General features: G+C 33.8%; 1 protein-coding gene and 1 non-coding gene across 4 annotated transcripts in view; one reads left to right on the top strand and one right to left on the bottom strand.

Moving 5' to 3' along the window:
* Positions 1-19,442, bottom strand: part of Scyl2 (SCY1 like pseudokinase 2) — a 61,962-nt gene that overhangs the window by 42,127 nt on the left and 393 nt on the right. For 2 of the 3 annotated variants that reach the window (XM_076855004.1, XM_076855006.1), the window contains exons 2-3: positions 9,019-9,222; positions 400-557 (exon numbers count right to left, since the gene is read on the bottom strand). In XM_076855004.1, the coding sequence (XP_076711119.1) occupies positions 400-557; positions 9,019-9,195 (335 nt within the window). In that variant the 5' untranslated portion in view covers positions 9,196-9,222. Of the gene's footprint in view, positions 1-399; positions 558-9,018; positions 9,223-19,198; positions 19,332-19,442 lie in introns of those variants that run through there. The other variant, XM_076855005.1, reaches the window with a different exon arrangement.
* Positions 11,766-11,838, top strand: Trnav-cac (transfer RNA valine (anticodon CAC)). The gene has a single exon. It is a non-coding gene; the product is annotated as a tRNA-Val (tRNA).

The raw sequence follows: 19,442 nt of genomic DNA, 5'->3' as shown, positions 1-19,442 counted from the left end.
ATTAAATGTCTGGAAATGCACCTGCCACACACACAAAATTGGTCCTCAAATATTGCCTCAATAAAAAGGAGACAAGAAATTTTAGCAAAATTAGCAAGGCAGACATTTTCAGGCAGTGAATATACTCCATACTTCTCTTACATCTTCCATTTTGACTACTGTAGTGCTGAGCATAGAAAAGACACTTAAATACAGACTCAAGGCAAATGTGAAGTAAGTCTTTATCAATATTCAAAAAAAGAGACATACATGCAAAATGCAAATAAATTTTAGGAAACTAATATATAAGAATGACAGTTTGTAACAATTTTTCACTGATAATATTTGAAATAGACCAAATATAGTTATTTTTAACTTTTTTCACAAAGTCTCCTATATAAATTTCTATAAAAAATTTACCTTGATTCTTCTAAAGGATGTTGGACAGTAAGAAGCCGAGGGTGTCGTAACCGTGTTAACTGTTGGACTCCTCGTTTTAAAGAATCGATGATCTGATCCTTTTCAAATTTCTGATATTTGTCAATCAGCTTTTTATCAAAGACAAAAACAGCCACTTCCTAATAAAAGAATTGTGTCACTAATTTTAATCAAGAACTATATAAAAATAATAAAGTTATATTTGAGTGTCAGCAGTTTACAATTAGAAATAAAAACTAATGCCATGAAAATTTTAGCACCATTATATTACCTTTCTGATTAAAATGTTGTTTCCTTTATGATTAATAAATCTAAATAATTTTAAAGGTATGAGACCCAGAGTTCTCATCTAAAGAGAACACAGGAAATGTTTTATCTAAGATCTTACAGCAAAAACTGAACTGCCAAGACTCAGTTACCCAGGTAGACTAATTCTAGGGCCAATATGCCACTCTGTCTCCTCAGAAATAGCATAGAGACAAATATGGAACAGTAAAGTAATAACATGGTACATGCTTTCAGGAAAGAAAGCACTGAAGTTGAGTGACAGCTTTAAATAACATTCATATACAGTGTCCCTTATCTGAAATGTTTGGTACCAGAGGTGTTTCAGATTTGGCTTTTATTCTCAGATTCTGAAATCTTGCATAATCTGGAATTCCATTTACGTTTCATACATACCTTTACTCAGATAGACTTAAGTAACTTTATACAAGATTTTTAGTGCATCTACATTTTGACTGCTACATGAGGTCAGGTGTGGTATTATCCACATGTGGCATCATATTGGCACTCAAAAGGTTTTGGATATTGAAGCATTTCAGATATCAGATTTTTTGGATTAGGGATGCTCAACCTGTATAAACATATCAACCTAGCTCTTTTGATCATTAAGAGACATAAGAGAAGAAAGTAAGAGTGTTATATAATATTAATTTGAACTAAAAAAAAATGACCTAGAAGTTCAAGTTCCTATGGCACCAATCATGCGCAAAATCTTCTTTTAGTAAGTGTTCTGCTATAACACATTTTATAAATGCATCTAATTTAAATGTGTTTATTTTTTCAAGATGTTTTAAGCCTTAAAAAAAGATCACATGAAATGGTTCTTGAGCTCTTAGTTTTACCACTCTTAAAAGAACATAAAGAAAAATAAACAACATAAAATTCTTTCTTTCAAAGACTCATTTATTGTTTAAGGTAAAAGATGACAGATTCCTACACAGGACAGAACAGGTTATCAACTAACTATCTTAAAAATACTTTTTTCTTTATTCAAATCAGTTAAAATTAATCAATTTCAACAAAATTACGTTAATAACTCTTCAGACCCCATACTGATTTCCTAAAACTCTTAGCCTATATTTTAAAACCTTTCATCAGAATATATCATAATCAATTTCCAACTTGTATTTTTCTTTTATTATTTTGCTATCAGATTAAGCATTTCCAATCTGAAAATATGAAATTCAAAATGCTCCAAAATTGAATCTGAAATCCTCAAAGAGTTTCAAGTTTCAGATTTTTGGCTACGGATACTCAATGTAAGCATTTTTGATCCCAAACACTTCATAAGGGACAATCAACCTGTCCTACCCACTCTGCTAACACATATATGCCACTTCCATAAAAATCCTGCCTGTCTCTATCTATATATTATGAACTTTTTGAAGCAAGCAACAATGTCTTAGTGGTGGGGATAGGGTGTGCCTGAATGGTGGAGGGCTTGAAGAGTGAGGCTCTGGATTGGATCACTAGCAGACCAAAAGCAAACAAAAAACAAAGCTAGATCTTGGTAGAAGCATCTCCGGTGTTTATTGCCGACTTATAGTCAATAAAGATAAGCAATTAATTAATTAGAAGCATTTTATTATCTCAAATTAAAATCCTTTTCATCTTTTCATTATAATTTTAAAATATACAGAAAAGATGACAAAGTGCAACTATCCAGTACATCTTTAGACAATGATTAACTGTAGTTTAAATTTGAGTCTTTTAATTTTAAAAATTTCTCCCTCAAAAAAAGTTTATTTTATGACAGAATACAGTCTATCCTTATTAATTTTCTACATATCATCTTTTTAAGAGAGAGAGAGAGAATTTTAATATTTATTTTTTAGTTTTCGGCGGACACAACATCTTTGTTTGTATATGGTGCTGAGGATCAAACTCGGGCCGCACACATGCCAGGCTAGCGAGCCACCGCTTGAGCCACATCTCCAGCCCCTACATATCATTTTTATATATAGTTTTCTGGAAATAACAAATAGGTCAAGGTGGCTGATTAATGTTGTTAAGCCTTCTATATCATTATTCCTTCCAGCAAAGTGAGGGGGCTTAAAATCTCCAAATGATTGTGGATTTGTTTTCTAGTTTTATTAATTTTTACTTCAAGCACTTTGAAATTGTTATTAGGTACATATACACTTAGGATTATTATACTTTCTTGAAGAAGTTACAATATTATGTTATGAAATGTTTACCTTTATCTCTAATAATACTTTTTCTTGAAATTAATTTTATACTAATAGCTCTGTTTCAGATTTCTCATGTTTTTTTTCCCCTCCTTTTGCTTTTAACACATTGGTGTATTGATATTTAAAGAGTAACATATGCATAGAGCATATAGCTACTATTTGCTTTTTACACATGTTGAACATTTATACCCTTTAATTATAATATCTAGATCATTTATATTTAAATTAATTAATAGAGATCACGGAAACATCTGTGTTTCCTGTGTGTGGTAATTTGTAATATTTGCTACATGAAGGTCAGTGAAAACTTGGGTAAATGATAGGTTTGAAGACTTAATATTTTGGAAAACATATTGAACGGTCCTGCTGCCAGGCTCAGAGAGGACTGTGGAATGCTTTTGTTGCAATTGTTCCTTCTCTCATTTATCATATGGTACACAGCAACAGATTTATTTTATTGTTTGTTAACATTTTTTATTTTGCAAATAAAAAATTATACGTGTGTGTGTGTGTGAGAGAGAGAGAGAGAGAGAGAGAGAGAAAGCTCGCGCACGCACAGGCGCGTGCGTGTGTATTGTACCAAAGGTGAACTTTGTTGAAAACCATTATGGTTTGTTTTTGTTGTTGTTGTGTTTTATTGGTTGGGGGGGTAAGGGAGTAACCAGGGATTGAACTCAGGGGCACTGGCCTCTAAGCCACATTCCCAGCCCCATTTTGCATTTTATTTAGAGACAGGGTCTCACTGAGTTGCTCAGAGTCTCGCTTTTATTGAAGCTGGCTTTGAACTCTCAATCCCTGCCTCATCCTCCCAAAATGCTGGGATTACAGGCGTGAACCACCATGCCCGGCCACCCATTATTGTTTGTTTGGGGTTTTATTAATATTTTACTTTTTAGTTGTAGTTGGACACAATGCCTCTATTTCACTTATTTATTTTTATGTGGTGCTGAGGATCGAACCCAGGGTCTCGCAAGTGAGAGGAAAGTGCTCTACCCCTGAGCCACAACCCCAGCCCCATTATGGTTTTAATGTGAAATTCTCTAACAACAAATAAGGCTGAGTATTTTTACATATGCCTACTTGCCATTTGATTATTCTCTTTAATGAAACACCTGTTTATGTGATTTATTAATTTTTAATTGCATTATTAGCTGATTGTTGAGTTTTCCAGTCTTTGCATATTTTATAAACAAGTGTGTGTACTGAAAATGTTTTTTTCACAGTCTATGGATTACTCCTTTATAAATGATTTGTTGACTAAAAAAAAATTAAAAACAAAAATAATGATAAAAAATTGAGTCTTTTTACACAATAATTGATTAGAACAAAATATGTGCAATATTTGCTTGCAATTGTTCCTATCATTTGTTCACTGCGTATTCTTTAAAATACACTGAAAGAAAAGACACCCACTAAAAAGTATGTTTTTCCAACAGCCCAATTTAAAAAAGAAAAAAAAGACTATAATGTTCTTCTAAAAACTAATATTTGTCACAACTGAGGATGTTTCATTTGAAATAGACCTCATTTATATGTTTGTTTTTTTTTAAAGATCCTTTGCTTACTATAAAGGTGAACTTTGTTGAAAACCAGATCATTCAAGAAATAAAATCTAAGTTATGTGATATAAAGTAATGCATTTAGGATTCTCTAACCGTAATCATGACCTCCATTAACCTCTCTCTTAAGAGCCACCAAAGACATTTTCTGAAACACAGATGTTTCCTATGATCTCTATTTTCTGGACCCTTTGTGACTGGGCAGTAATAACTGCCAAACATCAGACTCTTCAGCTTTCATCTGATTTTGAGATAATACTCCTTCAAAACAATGAAATAAAAACTAAATTTTAATTTATAATAAGTTAAAAATAACTTGATTTTTGAGAAGACTGAAACGTAGCAACATATACCCCTTAACATTACTACAAATAATTTTGATTTTTTTTATCAAAGCAACTTGACTAATATATCAAGCTTTGCATAATGGTCTCCTTTATTTTAAAACATAAAGTATAATTTTTTTACTTATTATAATTTAGTTATGCTTTCATTCACAAAATATTTGTGAGTTCCACCCACAAATACTGGCATCTAAATAACAAATGTATATTTGTTAATACTTAATGAACTAAGTTCAATTCTACATTTAGTAGACTAGATAACTATGAACAATGAAACATTTATTATGTTTAAAACTTTAAAAACCAACCAATCTTCATTATTCTCACAGAAACTAATAAGTTATTTAACTAAAGGTATTATGAAGCTCATGAAGCAGTCAGGAGGAAAAAATATGAACCAGGCCAATGTATACAACTCTGAAGACAAAACTACACCACAGTTGCCCTATTTAAAAAAAAAAAAAAAAAAGGAATTTTTTTTAAAAACTTGGTATAAAATAGTTGAAAGATGGCTAGGGATATATATAGTCAGTTGGTAGAATGCTTGCCTCTCAGGCACAAGGCCATGGGTTCAATCCCTAGCATCACACACATACACACATACACACACACACACACACACACACACACACAAAAATAGCTGAAAGAAATTTCAAAATGTAGAATTATTTTTCTACATGAAAGGAAGAAAAAATTAGGTATATGGGTGAGATGGAAATTATAATTATGTGCTGCTTTCATTAAAAATTATTTAAACAAACTGCCAGTATCAATAGTCATATTCTAATCTAAAGAATAAGTTTCCAATAACAGCACTCCAAAATTAAATTAAATTTTTTTTAATTTAAAAATGAAAACAATTGCACACTGATGATTCTCAGCAAGTCTATATTTTACTTTCATAAATTATTCACTATAAGGAATTCTGGAATGAATGCCCTTCAAAAACAGTAAATATCAGCAGAACAATTTCTATTGATTTTTGCTGGGAATGTAAAACCAGAATACTAACAAAAATGTGTCCAATCAGGTACAACGAAATTACCAAGTTCACAAGTAAATTGTTGTTTACTAATTTTTTATATTGTGACATCCCAGGTTTCATAAATATTTACTTTGTTTTATTTACTCTGTAGGTGCTGTAATTACTATTCTTCACAGAGTAGTAATTCACCATCTAGATTAAAAAGTCAAAAACTGTACATGATCTGAAAATTATAATTCACCAGATACTTATATAAATTTGAAATAACCAAAAGAAAAAATACCCCTAACCTTTCAAAGGGAATGCAAGCCTTAAATATACTTTTAAAGGGATTCTTTTAACTCAGAAATATTGTTGGGTTTTGGAGGGAGGCAACATTATGATACTGTTCTCAAAAATCAAGTAAAAAATAAGCAAAATTTGTTTGCTCAGGAAAAAAATATGAAGTGAACTTTAAATACAATGACTTGAATATCATGGTATTTACTGTCATGCAGCAATAGAAAACACTTTCATGTCCTATGGAAACAGTATGAGAACTCCTCCAATCCAAAGTCCCCAATCTACTGATCACCTTGAAATCAATGTCAAATTTAAGAGCATATATGCTTATAAAATATATCCACAATTAAATCTAATTTAGTAGTTGCTCAAGGAAAGCCTGAGAGGATAAGAAAGATGTACTGATCCTATGACCATTTTTTTTGGGGGGGGGGTACTAAAGAAGAGTACCTTTTTCATTATTTTCTTTCTAGTTTAACTAGATCAACATCATTCAAGAGAACTTCTGACACTGATAGTAACTCCTATATCTGCATCGTCCAGTATGATAGTACTAGTCAAATGTAGCTATGGAAAGGCTGAAAGGAAAGTAGGACAACTAAGGAATTTAATTTAATTTAAATAGATGCATCTAGTGCCTGTCATATTGGACAGTGCAGCTCTTGATTGCCTACTTTACATGATCTCTTTTAATAAAACTAAAGCACTGAAAAAGAATTAATATTTTCAATTAAGGAGGAAGTTAAAATTAAGCTTTAATGTCAGTATGATTATAGAGACTTAGCTCTTCACTAAGGAATTAACCAGTAGTAAATATAGGATACTCAGCTCTGACCCTCCACCTTTTTTTTTTTTCAGGAGACAAAGAAAATTCAAAATCATATCTACCAAGAGTACTGATGTATTCCAAAACTTCCTCTCCCCGCAAAAGCAATAAATTTGTGGGGAAAAGGAAAAGGATTAAAGTTTTCAAAGAGAACCCAGTTCTGGCATTCAGGTGTTGATAATAGGGCTCTATCATTGGTGCCTGGTTATCCTGTTCCATGAGCAGCAACAGAAGCTCTAAGTGAAATTACCAAGTTCATAAGTAAATTGTTATTTACTAATTCTTTATCTTGCTGCATCCCAGGTTTCACAAATATTTACTTTCTTCCATCTACTCTGCAGGTGCTGTAATTACTACTCTTATCAGGGGATTTTAGCATAAAAATTACAATATCAACACAAATACCTAGCATCCTTTTGTTTAAGCACAGAGATGCAATTTTATTACCACATCCTTAATGAAAATGCATAATATTATAAATTTGGTGTTCATTTTCTCCTTATATACAGTCATGTACTACATAACAACATTTGACAGTACATATAATGGTGGTCCCATAGGATTATATACCCTATGACATCACAGCTATCTTAGTTTAAGTACACACGGTGATCTTAGCACAACAACAAAACCAACGTATGACACATTTCTTGGAACATATCCCTGTCATCCTGTCATTGAATGACCCATGCCTGTAATAGATTGTAAAAGCAATTTGTGCTACTGTTGAAAGAGACAGGTCATTTACATAACTTTGTAAATTTTTTTTTAACTAGTGAGTACTTTTAAGAAACCACTTGCTTTGTGGATGGACTTTTGGTGAACTGAGAGAGAAAACAATGCTCAAAAATAATAATTTAAATCAATCAGCATATAACATGGGGATTAACGATCTGAAAAGACCTCCAAATAATAACAATAAAAGCAAATTTATAAGCCAGGTATGAACTACAATCCAGTAATCTGTCTCAGGACCAAGAACTCCTAATTCATAAAAGGATAACCAAAGCCATTTTGATCTTCAATATACTTGTTTGGGAAATAAGCTAACTTTAAAAAGAAGCAAATAATGCATATCCACACTGTATGATTATGGGTAGTCACTGTTAAGTATGTGTAATAAATCCCTCACATCTTAAACTCCATATGTTTCACATGTAAGGAATTCCATATATTTCACACATTAATTCCATATTAATTAATTCCATATATTTCACACATTAATTCCATATATTTCATTAATTCCATATATTTCATTAATTCCATATATTTCATTAATTCCATATATTTCACACATCCCTCACATCTTAAACTCCATATGTTTCACATGTAAGGAATTCCATATATTTCCCCTTCTAATGGCAAAAGCTATCAGATAAACACACATAAAAAAAATTTAGAAGTCTATTTTCTATAAGGCTATAAAATAAAAGAGGGAATAAGAGTGTACTAAATGGACCAGGGGTATAGCTCAGAGGTAGATGGTTGCCTAGCTTGCATGGGCAAAACCCTAGGTTCAATTCCCCAGCATTGGGGGGAAAAAATATGTGCTAAACAGGAGACACTTAACGTTAGCAGTATTTAAATGGATATTTTCCTGATAATTTATTGACAAATGTAAAAGAAAACTTAAGTGCTATGGCAATTTTTATCCTAAAATATATTTTGCAATTATTATCTTTTAATATGCTCAAATAACACTTTATTAAGTAAAGTGGTATTTGTAACACTTTGTTATTAAGTAAACAAAAGTAGGTTAGCATGGTATGTCAAACAGCATATCTGTAAACCAGGAGGCACAGAGCATATTTTAAAATTTTTGTTTTTGGTGACTTCATAAGATGAAATGAAAAACAAAGAGCTGAATTAATAATCCATTAAAGAACTTTTGGTTTTTTTTAAGAACTTTTGGTACTTTTTAACATAAAAATCATACATGAGGGGCTGGGGTTATAGCTCAGCAGTAGAGCACTTGCCTTGCACTTGTGAGGCACAAGGTTCTAGCCTCAGCACCACATAAAAATAAATATATTGTGTCCATCTTTAAAAAAAATTTTTTTTAAATACATACACATACTTTACAGTACTTAGCATGTATTTTTTTTTCCAATTAGACAGAATAACTTACCTGTTTTGTAGATTTTTTTGTGCCATTAAAAATCTTCCAAGCTAGCCCATTACCACCACTGGCAATGTGCCGACCAACATCAAATTCTCTAGTGACAGGATTTCCCATTACTGCACTAGTGACATCAGCTGTTACCTTTGTAACAGTACTCTTCAACTTATTAAGCATGGACTCCATGGCTGTGTATTAGGTAGTTACAGTCACCTAGAAACACACAAGGATATGGGAGAGCTCATCATTTTTTGTCCAAGCACTTATTCAAAATTTAGTTTGAAAAGTTTAAACAAACAATACCAAACAGATAAGTTACATGTTGGTTTTGCCTTCAGAGAACCCAATACACTTGACTATACATTTACAGCTAGAACCAAATGATCAGTTCCTCTCAACCACAGTTCTCACAAACCAGAAAAAGACATGCTCACACTGGACACTGACATAAAGGGAAAAAAATCAATGCTGTTCAATTATATAACATGTACCCTTTAAGACTTAAGTGGTATAGAAAGTCAGAATCTTCACACTGAAAGGTGAACCGGAGGATTTGCCTGTGCTTTCTGCCCAGGCACATATCAAATCAGAGTGATAAGCAGAATTCCAGTCAGCTAAGGGGATGAACTACAATTCAGAGATGCAGAAACAGCTGGAAGTTCAGGGACAGAATTTCAAAGTGAAAGGTGCTATGTTGAAAAAGAGTACAAGGTCCCCTTCATGTTTTGTTAATACTAAAGTGCACACATGTAGTTTGAGACTCTACTAGTTCTATTAATTAAAGTGCTTGTGAGCTGAATAGTTTCAATTCACACAAGGCTTCAAAATCATTCCAGAGCTCCTCAGCCAGGCTGGAGAGTCTTCACTGATCACTAGGGCATTTTAGCAGGTCTATGCCTTAATAGGACAAACCTATTCTAGCTGGGAGTGATGGTGCTGTACTCCCAGTTACTAAGGAGGCTGAGAAAGAGGAAATGCTTAAGCCCAGGAGCTGCAGGTCAGCCTGGACAACATATCAAGACCCCCATCTCTTAATTAAAAAAAAAAAGATAAAACTGCTCTAACAACAAAAATCATTCCCAAGCAACCAAACTAATCTAACTAAGCTGCCTTCCAGAAGAAAATCTACTGCTCATGAAAGGAAGACACAAGACACAAAATCAGATACTCAACAAAGTAACATTCACATTGTTCAGCACACAATCAAAAATCATCAGACATGACAAAAAGAAAAAAAATATAACTTATAATCAAATGAAAAATCAGTCAATAAAATCTGACTTCAAGATGATAGATACATAGAATTAGCAAAGACATTAAAAGTTATCACAGGTCCAAAGCAGTTAAAGGAAAACATGAACAACATGAAAGAAAATGGAATTTTTTAAAGGCCCAAATGAAAATTCAAGACATGAAAAATAAATTTAAATAAATCTCACTAATTTCAGGAACGAGATGAACATATTAGACAGTGTAAGGGGAAAAGCAGCAAAACTTGAAGATGGAGTAAAAATTTGGAAAAAAAAAAGATGAACTAAGTCTCAGTAATCCATGGGATAATATCACAGATCTTATACATGAAAACAGATCCTCAAAATAAGGAAGAGAGGGGAGGAAAATTATTGGAAAAAATAATGGCAAAAATTTTTCCAAATTTCCTAAAATATTATATAAAGCTTCAAGAAATTCAAAAAACACAAAGGAAACCATACCTATATCTATCATACCAAATAGCTGAAAATAATTTATTGAAAATCTTTGAAGTGGCTATAGAAAACAGGTAAATCATACAGAGAAGAACAAAAATAAGAATTTCCTCAGGCTTCACTTCAGAAACTATGTATACCAGAGAACTGAATGAGGTCTTTAAAGTGCTAAAGAAATTATTAACCTAGAATCCTGTATGGTAAGGAAAATAACCTTCAAAATTCAAAGAAAAAACAACTCAGGAGGCTGAGGCAGGTGGATTACCAAGTCTGAGGTCAGCCTGGGAAACATAATGAGATCCTATCTCAAAACAAAAAGGACCAGGGATGTAGCTCAGCAGTACAGTACCCCTGATTTTAATAGTCAGTCCCAAAACAGAAGGGGGCGGGGAAGAACAATGGGAAAAAAAGGCTTTTTAGAAAAGCAAAACCTAGAAAATTTGTTGCCAAACATAATTTCTACAAGAAATACTAAAGAAATTTCTTCAAAAATAAAGAAAAAGATACAGATAGAAATTTGGATCTGGACTGGGGATGTGGCTCAGGCGGTAGTGCACTCCCCTGGCATGCGTGCGGCCCAGGTTCGATCCTCAGCACGTTAAAAAAAAAAAAGATGTTGTGTCTGCCAAAAAAAATTCTCTCTCTCTCTCTCCCCCCACCCTTTTAAAAAAAAAAAGAAATTTGGATCTAAAAAAGAAATGAAGGATACTGAAAATAAAAATTATAAGGGCATATGAAAAAAACTTCTGTTAGAATTATCTTTAAATGATGGCAGATCATGTAAAGTAAAAGTATAACATTGTGTTTGTGTAGAAAAAATATACTAAAATAAAGGATGAGAGAAATGAAAGTATATTTTTGAAAGATTCTTGCATTTCATGAGAAGCAGTATAACATTTGAAGGCACACCGTGGCAAATTAAAAATATACATTATAAACCTTAAAATAACAACTAAAGTAATGAACAAACATAAGTAAAAGGTGAATAGTGGTGATAAAATAGAATCCTAAAGCAAATTGAATAGATAACAAAATGAAATACGGAGGGACTGGGGTTGTGGCTCAGTGGTAGAGCACTCGCCTCACACGTGAGAGACCCTGGGTTCGATCCTCAGCACCACATAAAAATAAATAAACAAAATAAAGATATTGTGTCCATGTATAACTAAAAAAATATTTTAAAAAAATGAAATAGGGATAGAGGAAGGAACAAAAAAAGCAAGTGTGGCAAACAGAGAATACACAGCAAGATGGCTAATTTAAATCCAACCACATCAATAACTACATTTAAATAAATTAGTCAAAATTCTAATTAAAAGGCCCAGATTGTCAAATTGGATTTAAAAAGCAAGCATATCTAACTATATGCTGCTTATAAAAAATTCACTTTAAAAATACAAAAATACAGGGCTGGGGTTATGGCTTGGTGGTAAGCCCTCGCCTAGCATGAGTAAAGCCCTAGGTTCAATCCTCAGCACCATATATAAATAAATAAATAAATAAAGGTATAAAAACAAAAAATACAAAAACGCAGGTAAAAAAATGTAAAAGTAGCCGGATGTAGTGGTGCACGTTTGAAATCCCAGCGGTGTGGGAGATTGAGGCAGGAAGATCGCTGGTTCAAAGCCAGCCTCAGCAACAGTGAGGTGCTACACAACGTGGTAAGACCCTGTTTCTAAATAAAATACAAAATAGGGCTGGGGATGTGGCTCAGTGGTTGAGTGCCCAAATTCATTCCCCAATACTCACCCCCAAAAAATGTAAAAGTAATATACCAAGCTGGAATGGATATATTAATAACAGGATAAACTTCAAAGACAAAACTTACTTTGTAATGATAAATGTCTTCAACAAGAAAACATAACAATTTTAAATGTATACACATGCAATGAGAGACTTTCAAAATAAGTGCAACAGAAACTGATAGAATTGAAAAAACACAGAAATCCACAATTTTAATTGAAGACTTCAAGAGTTCTCTCAGTAACAAAAAAAAAAAAAAAAAATCAGTAAGGCTATAGATCTCAACAGTATTAAATGTTTAAGTCCCATATATCTCAGTGACAATATCTCAATTCTAAGATTTTAATAATAATGCACAATCACAATATATAACCTAGAAATTAGACCCTTTATAACTATTTATGTTCTTGACAAAATATATCAAATGCCATTAGCCTAAAATCAGTTGAAGAGGTACAATGTTTTTCAAGCAAAAATTTTGAAAACCACTGGACTAAGGCAACACTAGTCTATACCCTGTTTTCTCCAGTAATTATATTTATGTAAGTATAACTTCCTTCTTTCTATTAAACACTTGAACTATAAGTGGAAATATTCTCTTTCCCTTTTTAATTTATTGCTGCATTTTTAAGTGATTAGAAAAATGTTACTTTTGGCATTATGAAAATATTTTATTTGCTATACCAAATTATTCTTTATGAACATCTCTACTGATTTTGATGGGAAGATGAAGGAATACAAAATCCTACTTAAAACCTACCTATCCATTCCTCTAACTCTGCCTGACATACTATTGCCATGCACACTGTTATACACTGGGAACTCATAAATGGAAGCATTTCTGCTCTTTAGGCATTTAGTCCAGTGGCAGACTTAGACTGGCAGATACTATAACAGTGATTGAAGACATGAATATATCATGCTACAGGAACATTAAGATAAACTCAAAAATAAGTGTTTTCAGGTAGGAAAAAAAAAAGAGTAGGAGGATAATATTACAGAAAGAGGGTTGCCATGTACCAAGATATGGAAGAGAAGATTACATCATTGTGAAAAACAAAGGATATTTTCATGGTTGATATTCAAATTTGAAATGTCTATCCATCACCTAAACAGAACAACACTGACGAACACAAGATGGAGAATAGATATGGAAACTCATCTGGTGATATAATTTTTATTGAATACCTTCTATGTACCTAACATAATATATAAGAAACTGGAGAAGGTAAAGAAAAAATAAACTACAAAGGAGCTACCATTAAGGAGGGGAAAAAAATACAAGTAAAACAACTGTAGCATGAGCCTACAGAAAAGATAAAATGCTACAGAATATATAGTATTAAAGGATCAAAAAGAGGAGAAAAAGTAGAATGTTTCCCCAAAACAATAATGTAAGAAATGCTTTTAAAGACAGATAAAGAATAGAGAATGAAAGTAAGTAGATAGAGAATGGGAGATATGTAGGAGTAAAACTACAAGGCAAAACCAAAGTAGTTCAGATAATACCTGGAGAAAAAAGAAGAAAGTATGGCAAAGGAGACTAGAAAAGCCAGATCACCATGGGGAGCAGGGTTTCAGGCAAGACTAAGATGATTAATCATCCCATCTAGTGGAGTAAAAAAGATATACTAGGGGTGGAGGCAGGGAATACCTCAAAACTGAAAAGAATTTCAATATATAACTCAGAGATAATGTACATAGTTTAGAAAGTAAAGCAAGAAAATAAAGGACAGTAGGAAATACAAATGTTTTCTCAAAAATTTTCATTTGATTAATAAAGATCACTTTTCAAAAGTTATAAATGACAGAAATGTTTACTCATTAAGCCATTTCTCCTTGTATACTTAATAGAATTCACTTGAAATTCAACTACCTCCCCAGGTGCAGTGGCACATGCCTGTGATCCCATCAGCTCAGGAGGCTGAGACAGCCACCTCAGCAAGGAGCGAGGTGCTAAGCAATTAGTAAGACCCTGTCTCTAAATAAAATACAAAATAGGGCTGGGGATGTGGCTCAGTGGTTGAGAGCCTCTGAGTTCAATCCCTGGTACCAAAAAAAAAAAAAAAAGAAAAAAAGAAAAGAAAGAAAGAAATTCAACTACCTCTTCAATTTCAGCCAAAACAAGATATGGGGTAGTTTCCATATTATCCCATGATTGTATCATTCTACCATCTGGCTCAATCATTATCTGGCTTTCAGTAGACCCAATAGGAGAATCTGCTGTAACACTAGGTTTTACCTGTACCTCACAAAGTAAGCTGAGTATTACAGCATCTGATGGCAGGTAGTGAAGAGGAATTGGAAATTTTTTCAGTTCTACCAGCTCAGAAATTCTAGATATAGCAGAAATAGGTAAAACTATATTTTATGCTTAAAAAATGGATTTTCAAATAACAACTCAAAGAATCCCTACTTCCCCAAGAATAAAATATTTAAAAGCAGGATTAGCTTCCATTTTTTGATGAAAATACTGCAATACAAATAGTAAGGTTACTTTAAACTGAACACAGAAGCACATGCCTGTAATCCCAGCTACTTGGAAAGCCAAAGCAAGAGGATCCCAATTTCAAGGCCAGTCTCAACAACTTAGTGAGAGAGATCCTGTCTCAACATAAAAAGTCACAAGGACAGGGAATGTAGCTCAGTAGTAAAAAGTCCCTGGGTTTAATCTCCAGTACCTAAAAAAATAAAATAAAAAGGCTATATACTCAATGATACAGTGCCCCCGGATTCAATCCCCAGTACCACATACACACACACACACACACACACACACACCAAAAAAAAAGGTAAATTAAGGTTTCTTTAATACATCTGACAATGAAATTGTATTGCTGGCTAGACCATCAACAAGCACAAAATAATAATATTGACTAGAAAGAACATTTGCATGAATACAAAATTAGCTCAAAATAGTATGCTTCAACCTGTAAAGAGGCACAAGGGTCTGAGATTTATATGTAAATGCTTGAAAATAAAAGAATATCACTAAAAAAAAATCATTGATTTGGTTAAGTATTCACCAAATAAAATGTAACACTTCTAAATTACAATTACATTTGTATGGAAATGAAATACTTTTGGTAAAATACTTTTCAAATTTGGGGGGGGGAGGGGAAAGTAACCATATTCCTAAAGGAAATGCTTACTTGTTACAGCTAAAGTAGAATACTTTGAAATATTCTCCTGAAATACATGTTTCCACATAGAAGCATTCAAAGATTACCAGAAGATTTTTTAAAAGAAAGTTTTCAAAAAATGTTTTCTTTGACCTAAATAGAAGTCATGTTTAATCTTATTCAGAACCAAGATTATACAAGCTGAATATAATTATTCTCTTTACAAATACAAAAAGTACCTAATTTATTATCAGTTGAACCAGAACAGATTACTTACAGAAGACAATGTTGATTTTTAAAAACCATAAAAAACTGAAGTGACTTAACTATGTAAAGGGAATTACACAACAATACAACAAATTAGTGGGTACGTACTAAAGGTGAAAAGAACCACATTAAATGCATTAAAAACTACTTAAACAATAAGTAGTTTCCATTATTGGTTATAATCTTATGACTATTGTACAATAAGATTTAAATAGCAACAAAGAAATTATAAAGCAATGTATGCTAAAACAACAATTTAATAACTTGAGTGCTGAAGGTATAGTTCAATAGAGAGTGCTTGCCTAGTATGTACCAGGGTTCCATTCTCAGCATAAAAAATAAAAATAAAAATCTGAAAAGTCAAAATAAAATTAGTAACAAGTTATGATGAACAACAAGTAAGGTTGTAGCTCAGTGGCAGAGCACTTGCCAAGCATGTGCAAGGCACTGGTTTGATGCTCAGCACCACATATAAATAAATAAAATAAAGATTCGTTGACAACTAAAAACTTAAAACATCAAAAAAAAAAAAAAGAGCTGAGATTACATCCCAGTTTTTTGGTACTTCCAGTCCATGTGATTAATGAGGTATAGTTTTTACAAGAGTCTTTGAATTATTAAAAAAAAACAGCAGCAGTGGCAGCTTCCCACTATTCAGTCCCTTCAGCTACAGGAGAGGAAAAAGAAATAACTGGGTAGGAAATTAAACTAAATAAGGTCATTTCAGTATATATATAGTCTTAAAAAAAACTCAAATCTGGGCTGGCAATATAGCTCAGTCAATACAGTGCTTGCTTCACAAGCACAAGGGCCTAGGTTCAATCCCTAGCACCACCAAATCTGAAAGAGTGTGGCACAATGTGTAAAAACAAATTCATAAAGCAGTGAAGTACTATCTAAAACAAAGTTTTCAAATTCTGATGAATATCTAAATAACGTGGATAACTTGCTTAACCACATATGGCTAAGTACTATCCCAAATGTCTGGAATCAGAATCTATAAAAATACAGTTAGGGCCTTTTGTAGCTTGGCCAAGCCCCCCAGGTGATTATTATAAACCGCCTAGCATGAGAATTGTTGTATGGTTAAGGACATAATCTTCAGTAGCAAAAAAATCTTGAGTTCAAATACCAATTCTAACACTTACCAGAGCCGTGACCATCAACTAGCCGCCCTAACATTTTATGTGGGTGGGGGGTACTGGGCCTTTAACTCAAAGGCACTTTACTACTAAGCCACATCCCAGCCCTTTTTATTTGTCTATTTTGAGACAGGGTCTCACTAAGTTGTTTAGGACCTAAATTGCTGAGGCTAGCCTCGAACTTGTGATCCTCCCGCCTCAGCCTCCCAACTCACTGGGATTACAGGCATGTCCACACCTAGCTACACTATTTCTATAAAATGGGGGTAGGGGAGAACTGGGCATAGTGGCAAATTGCTATAATCCCAGCTATGTTGGAAGCTGAGGCAGGAGGATAAGTTTGGGGTCAGTCTCAGCAACTTAGCAAGACACTACCTCAAAATAAAATCAATAGGGCTGGGGAGTTAGCTTTGTAGTAGAGCACCGCAAAACCTCAAATGATTGTTTTGAGGACTGAAGATGCCAATGCATGTAGAATACTTAGAATAATTCCTAATGCTTACATTTGGTAAGCATTCAATGATTTCATTCATTTAAAAAACATTTACAAAGCATTTACACAGTATCAGGAGATGAGGAACAGCTAGTTAATTTAAGTATTAATTAATATGGCAACTCTGAAATGGTGTCATGAGAACATATAATCAGGACAATCTATCCTCATCAGTAAAGTGTTCCCTAAAGTGAGCTCAATGATGAATAGATGTTACTGGATGAAAAGGAAAGGAAAAGCATTTCCAGACTCAAGAGATATTTCCACAAAGTAAAACCAAATGCCATGTATCGGAAGAAAGAAAGATGGACAAGGTAATCAAGGGAGAAAGGGAATGCCAGAAAGCACCATGGAGATGAAGTTTGAAAGGCAATCAGAAGGCCAACTAAAGGGGTTTTCAGGGCATTTCAGTTTATGGAAAAAAACAATGAGAAGCCACTGAAGGATTTTAAACACAGATACAATATGATTAGGTCTATGTTTTTAAATACTCAGTCTAGCAAGTTAAAAAAACAAAGGTGGCTAAAGTAGATGCAGGAAGTTAATAAAGCAGCTCAGAGGAGAGATGATAATGGTGGCTGAAACTAGAAAATGAGAATTGAAGATCTCTCTTGAATCAAGAGGTACTAAAGTGACAAAATAAACAGGATTTCATGAGAGACTATGAGACATAAGAAAAGAAATATCAAAAATCAACTCCTATATAATGGGTTGGAAACACAACAAATGGACCTATTGTTTTTTTCTTGAAGGGGCAGATCATGAATTTCAAATGTGAATCTGAGTTTTTTATTCTCAAATATAGAGTTGATTTGTATAGAAATATTTCATTATATGGAAGAACAAGGTGCCTGTATTTATTTTGGGGGGTGTTTATCAATCTTAGAGAGAAAAGTATAGGTTTCTGCAAGTGTAAAGTAGATCTGAACAGAATGAAGACCCATATCTTACTTTCAGTTCCATTCCTTTACACACATCTCAGGAAGGGGTTGTGGCTCGGGTTTGATCCCCCACGCCACACAAAAATAAACAAATAAAATAAAGGTATTGTGTCCATCTGCAGCTAAAAAAAAATATTTTAAAAAGAAAAGAAGAAAAAGGCTTGCAAAGTCCAAAAGGAATATTCAAAAACGTGACTTTCAAGCCACCAGAACATGAGTAGGTTTTATGTCAGGCTAGTTTGAAGTATTTTGGTTAAACTATCAATTTTTCAGAACAGAGACACGCAATTTAGAAAACTAACACTTTTTAAGTGTCATCATACAAATAGTTCCTGAAACTAACATTTTTTAAGTGTCATCATACAAACAGTTCCTGAATTTGATGGGCAAAAAATAACTTTTAAGTCACTACTGACATGGCACTTTAAAGTCCAGTGAGTCTGGCGGCTCATCAAGCCTATAGAGAAGTAGATTTGATAACAGTGGGTGTTTAATTACTCATCACAGATATGCGGTAGAATCCCAAGGAGTTTTGCAAGCTTTATAGGTCTAAATCTTCATCTTTTTCTCTCACTTAGAAAAACAAAAGTTCAGAAACCACCGACGGGGTGGGTTTTAGTCTTAACAAAACATCTGCCCCACCCACCTCACACACAATAACCCTCCATTCAAGAACTATAGGACACTGTCAGAGAAGGACACCGGGAGAGTAAGGCCCTGGTAGGTGAACCAGGTTACAGGAGCCGGACCTCAGAACCGAGGGGAGCTGTCTCACCCAGTTCCGGAGTAGTGTCCTGTTTCCCAAAAGGGTACCAAGATCTCCACCACCGAAACCCGAGCTCCCGCGCTGGCGCGGACCACTCTCCCTCCCGAGAGACCACTCCGATCCCGAGTCACCCGTAGCCTTAAGGCCTCTTCGGCGGACTCGGGCCTCCCGGATCCGCTCCCTCCAGGTTGCCGCTACCCCAACCAGTCTTCTCTTAGGCGCCCACCGCCCGGGCGGCGAGGCCTGCAGCCCG

Source organism: Callospermophilus lateralis, chromosome 4 (genome assembly GCF_048772815.1).
Source record: "Callospermophilus lateralis isolate mCalLat2 chromosome 4, mCalLat2.hap1, whole genome shotgun sequence".
Classification (NCBI taxonomy): domain Eukaryota; kingdom Metazoa; phylum Chordata; class Mammalia; order Rodentia; family Sciuridae; genus Callospermophilus; species Callospermophilus lateralis.
Note: the sequence above shows the minus strand (reverse complement) of the source record. Positions and strands in the feature narration are given on the sequence as shown.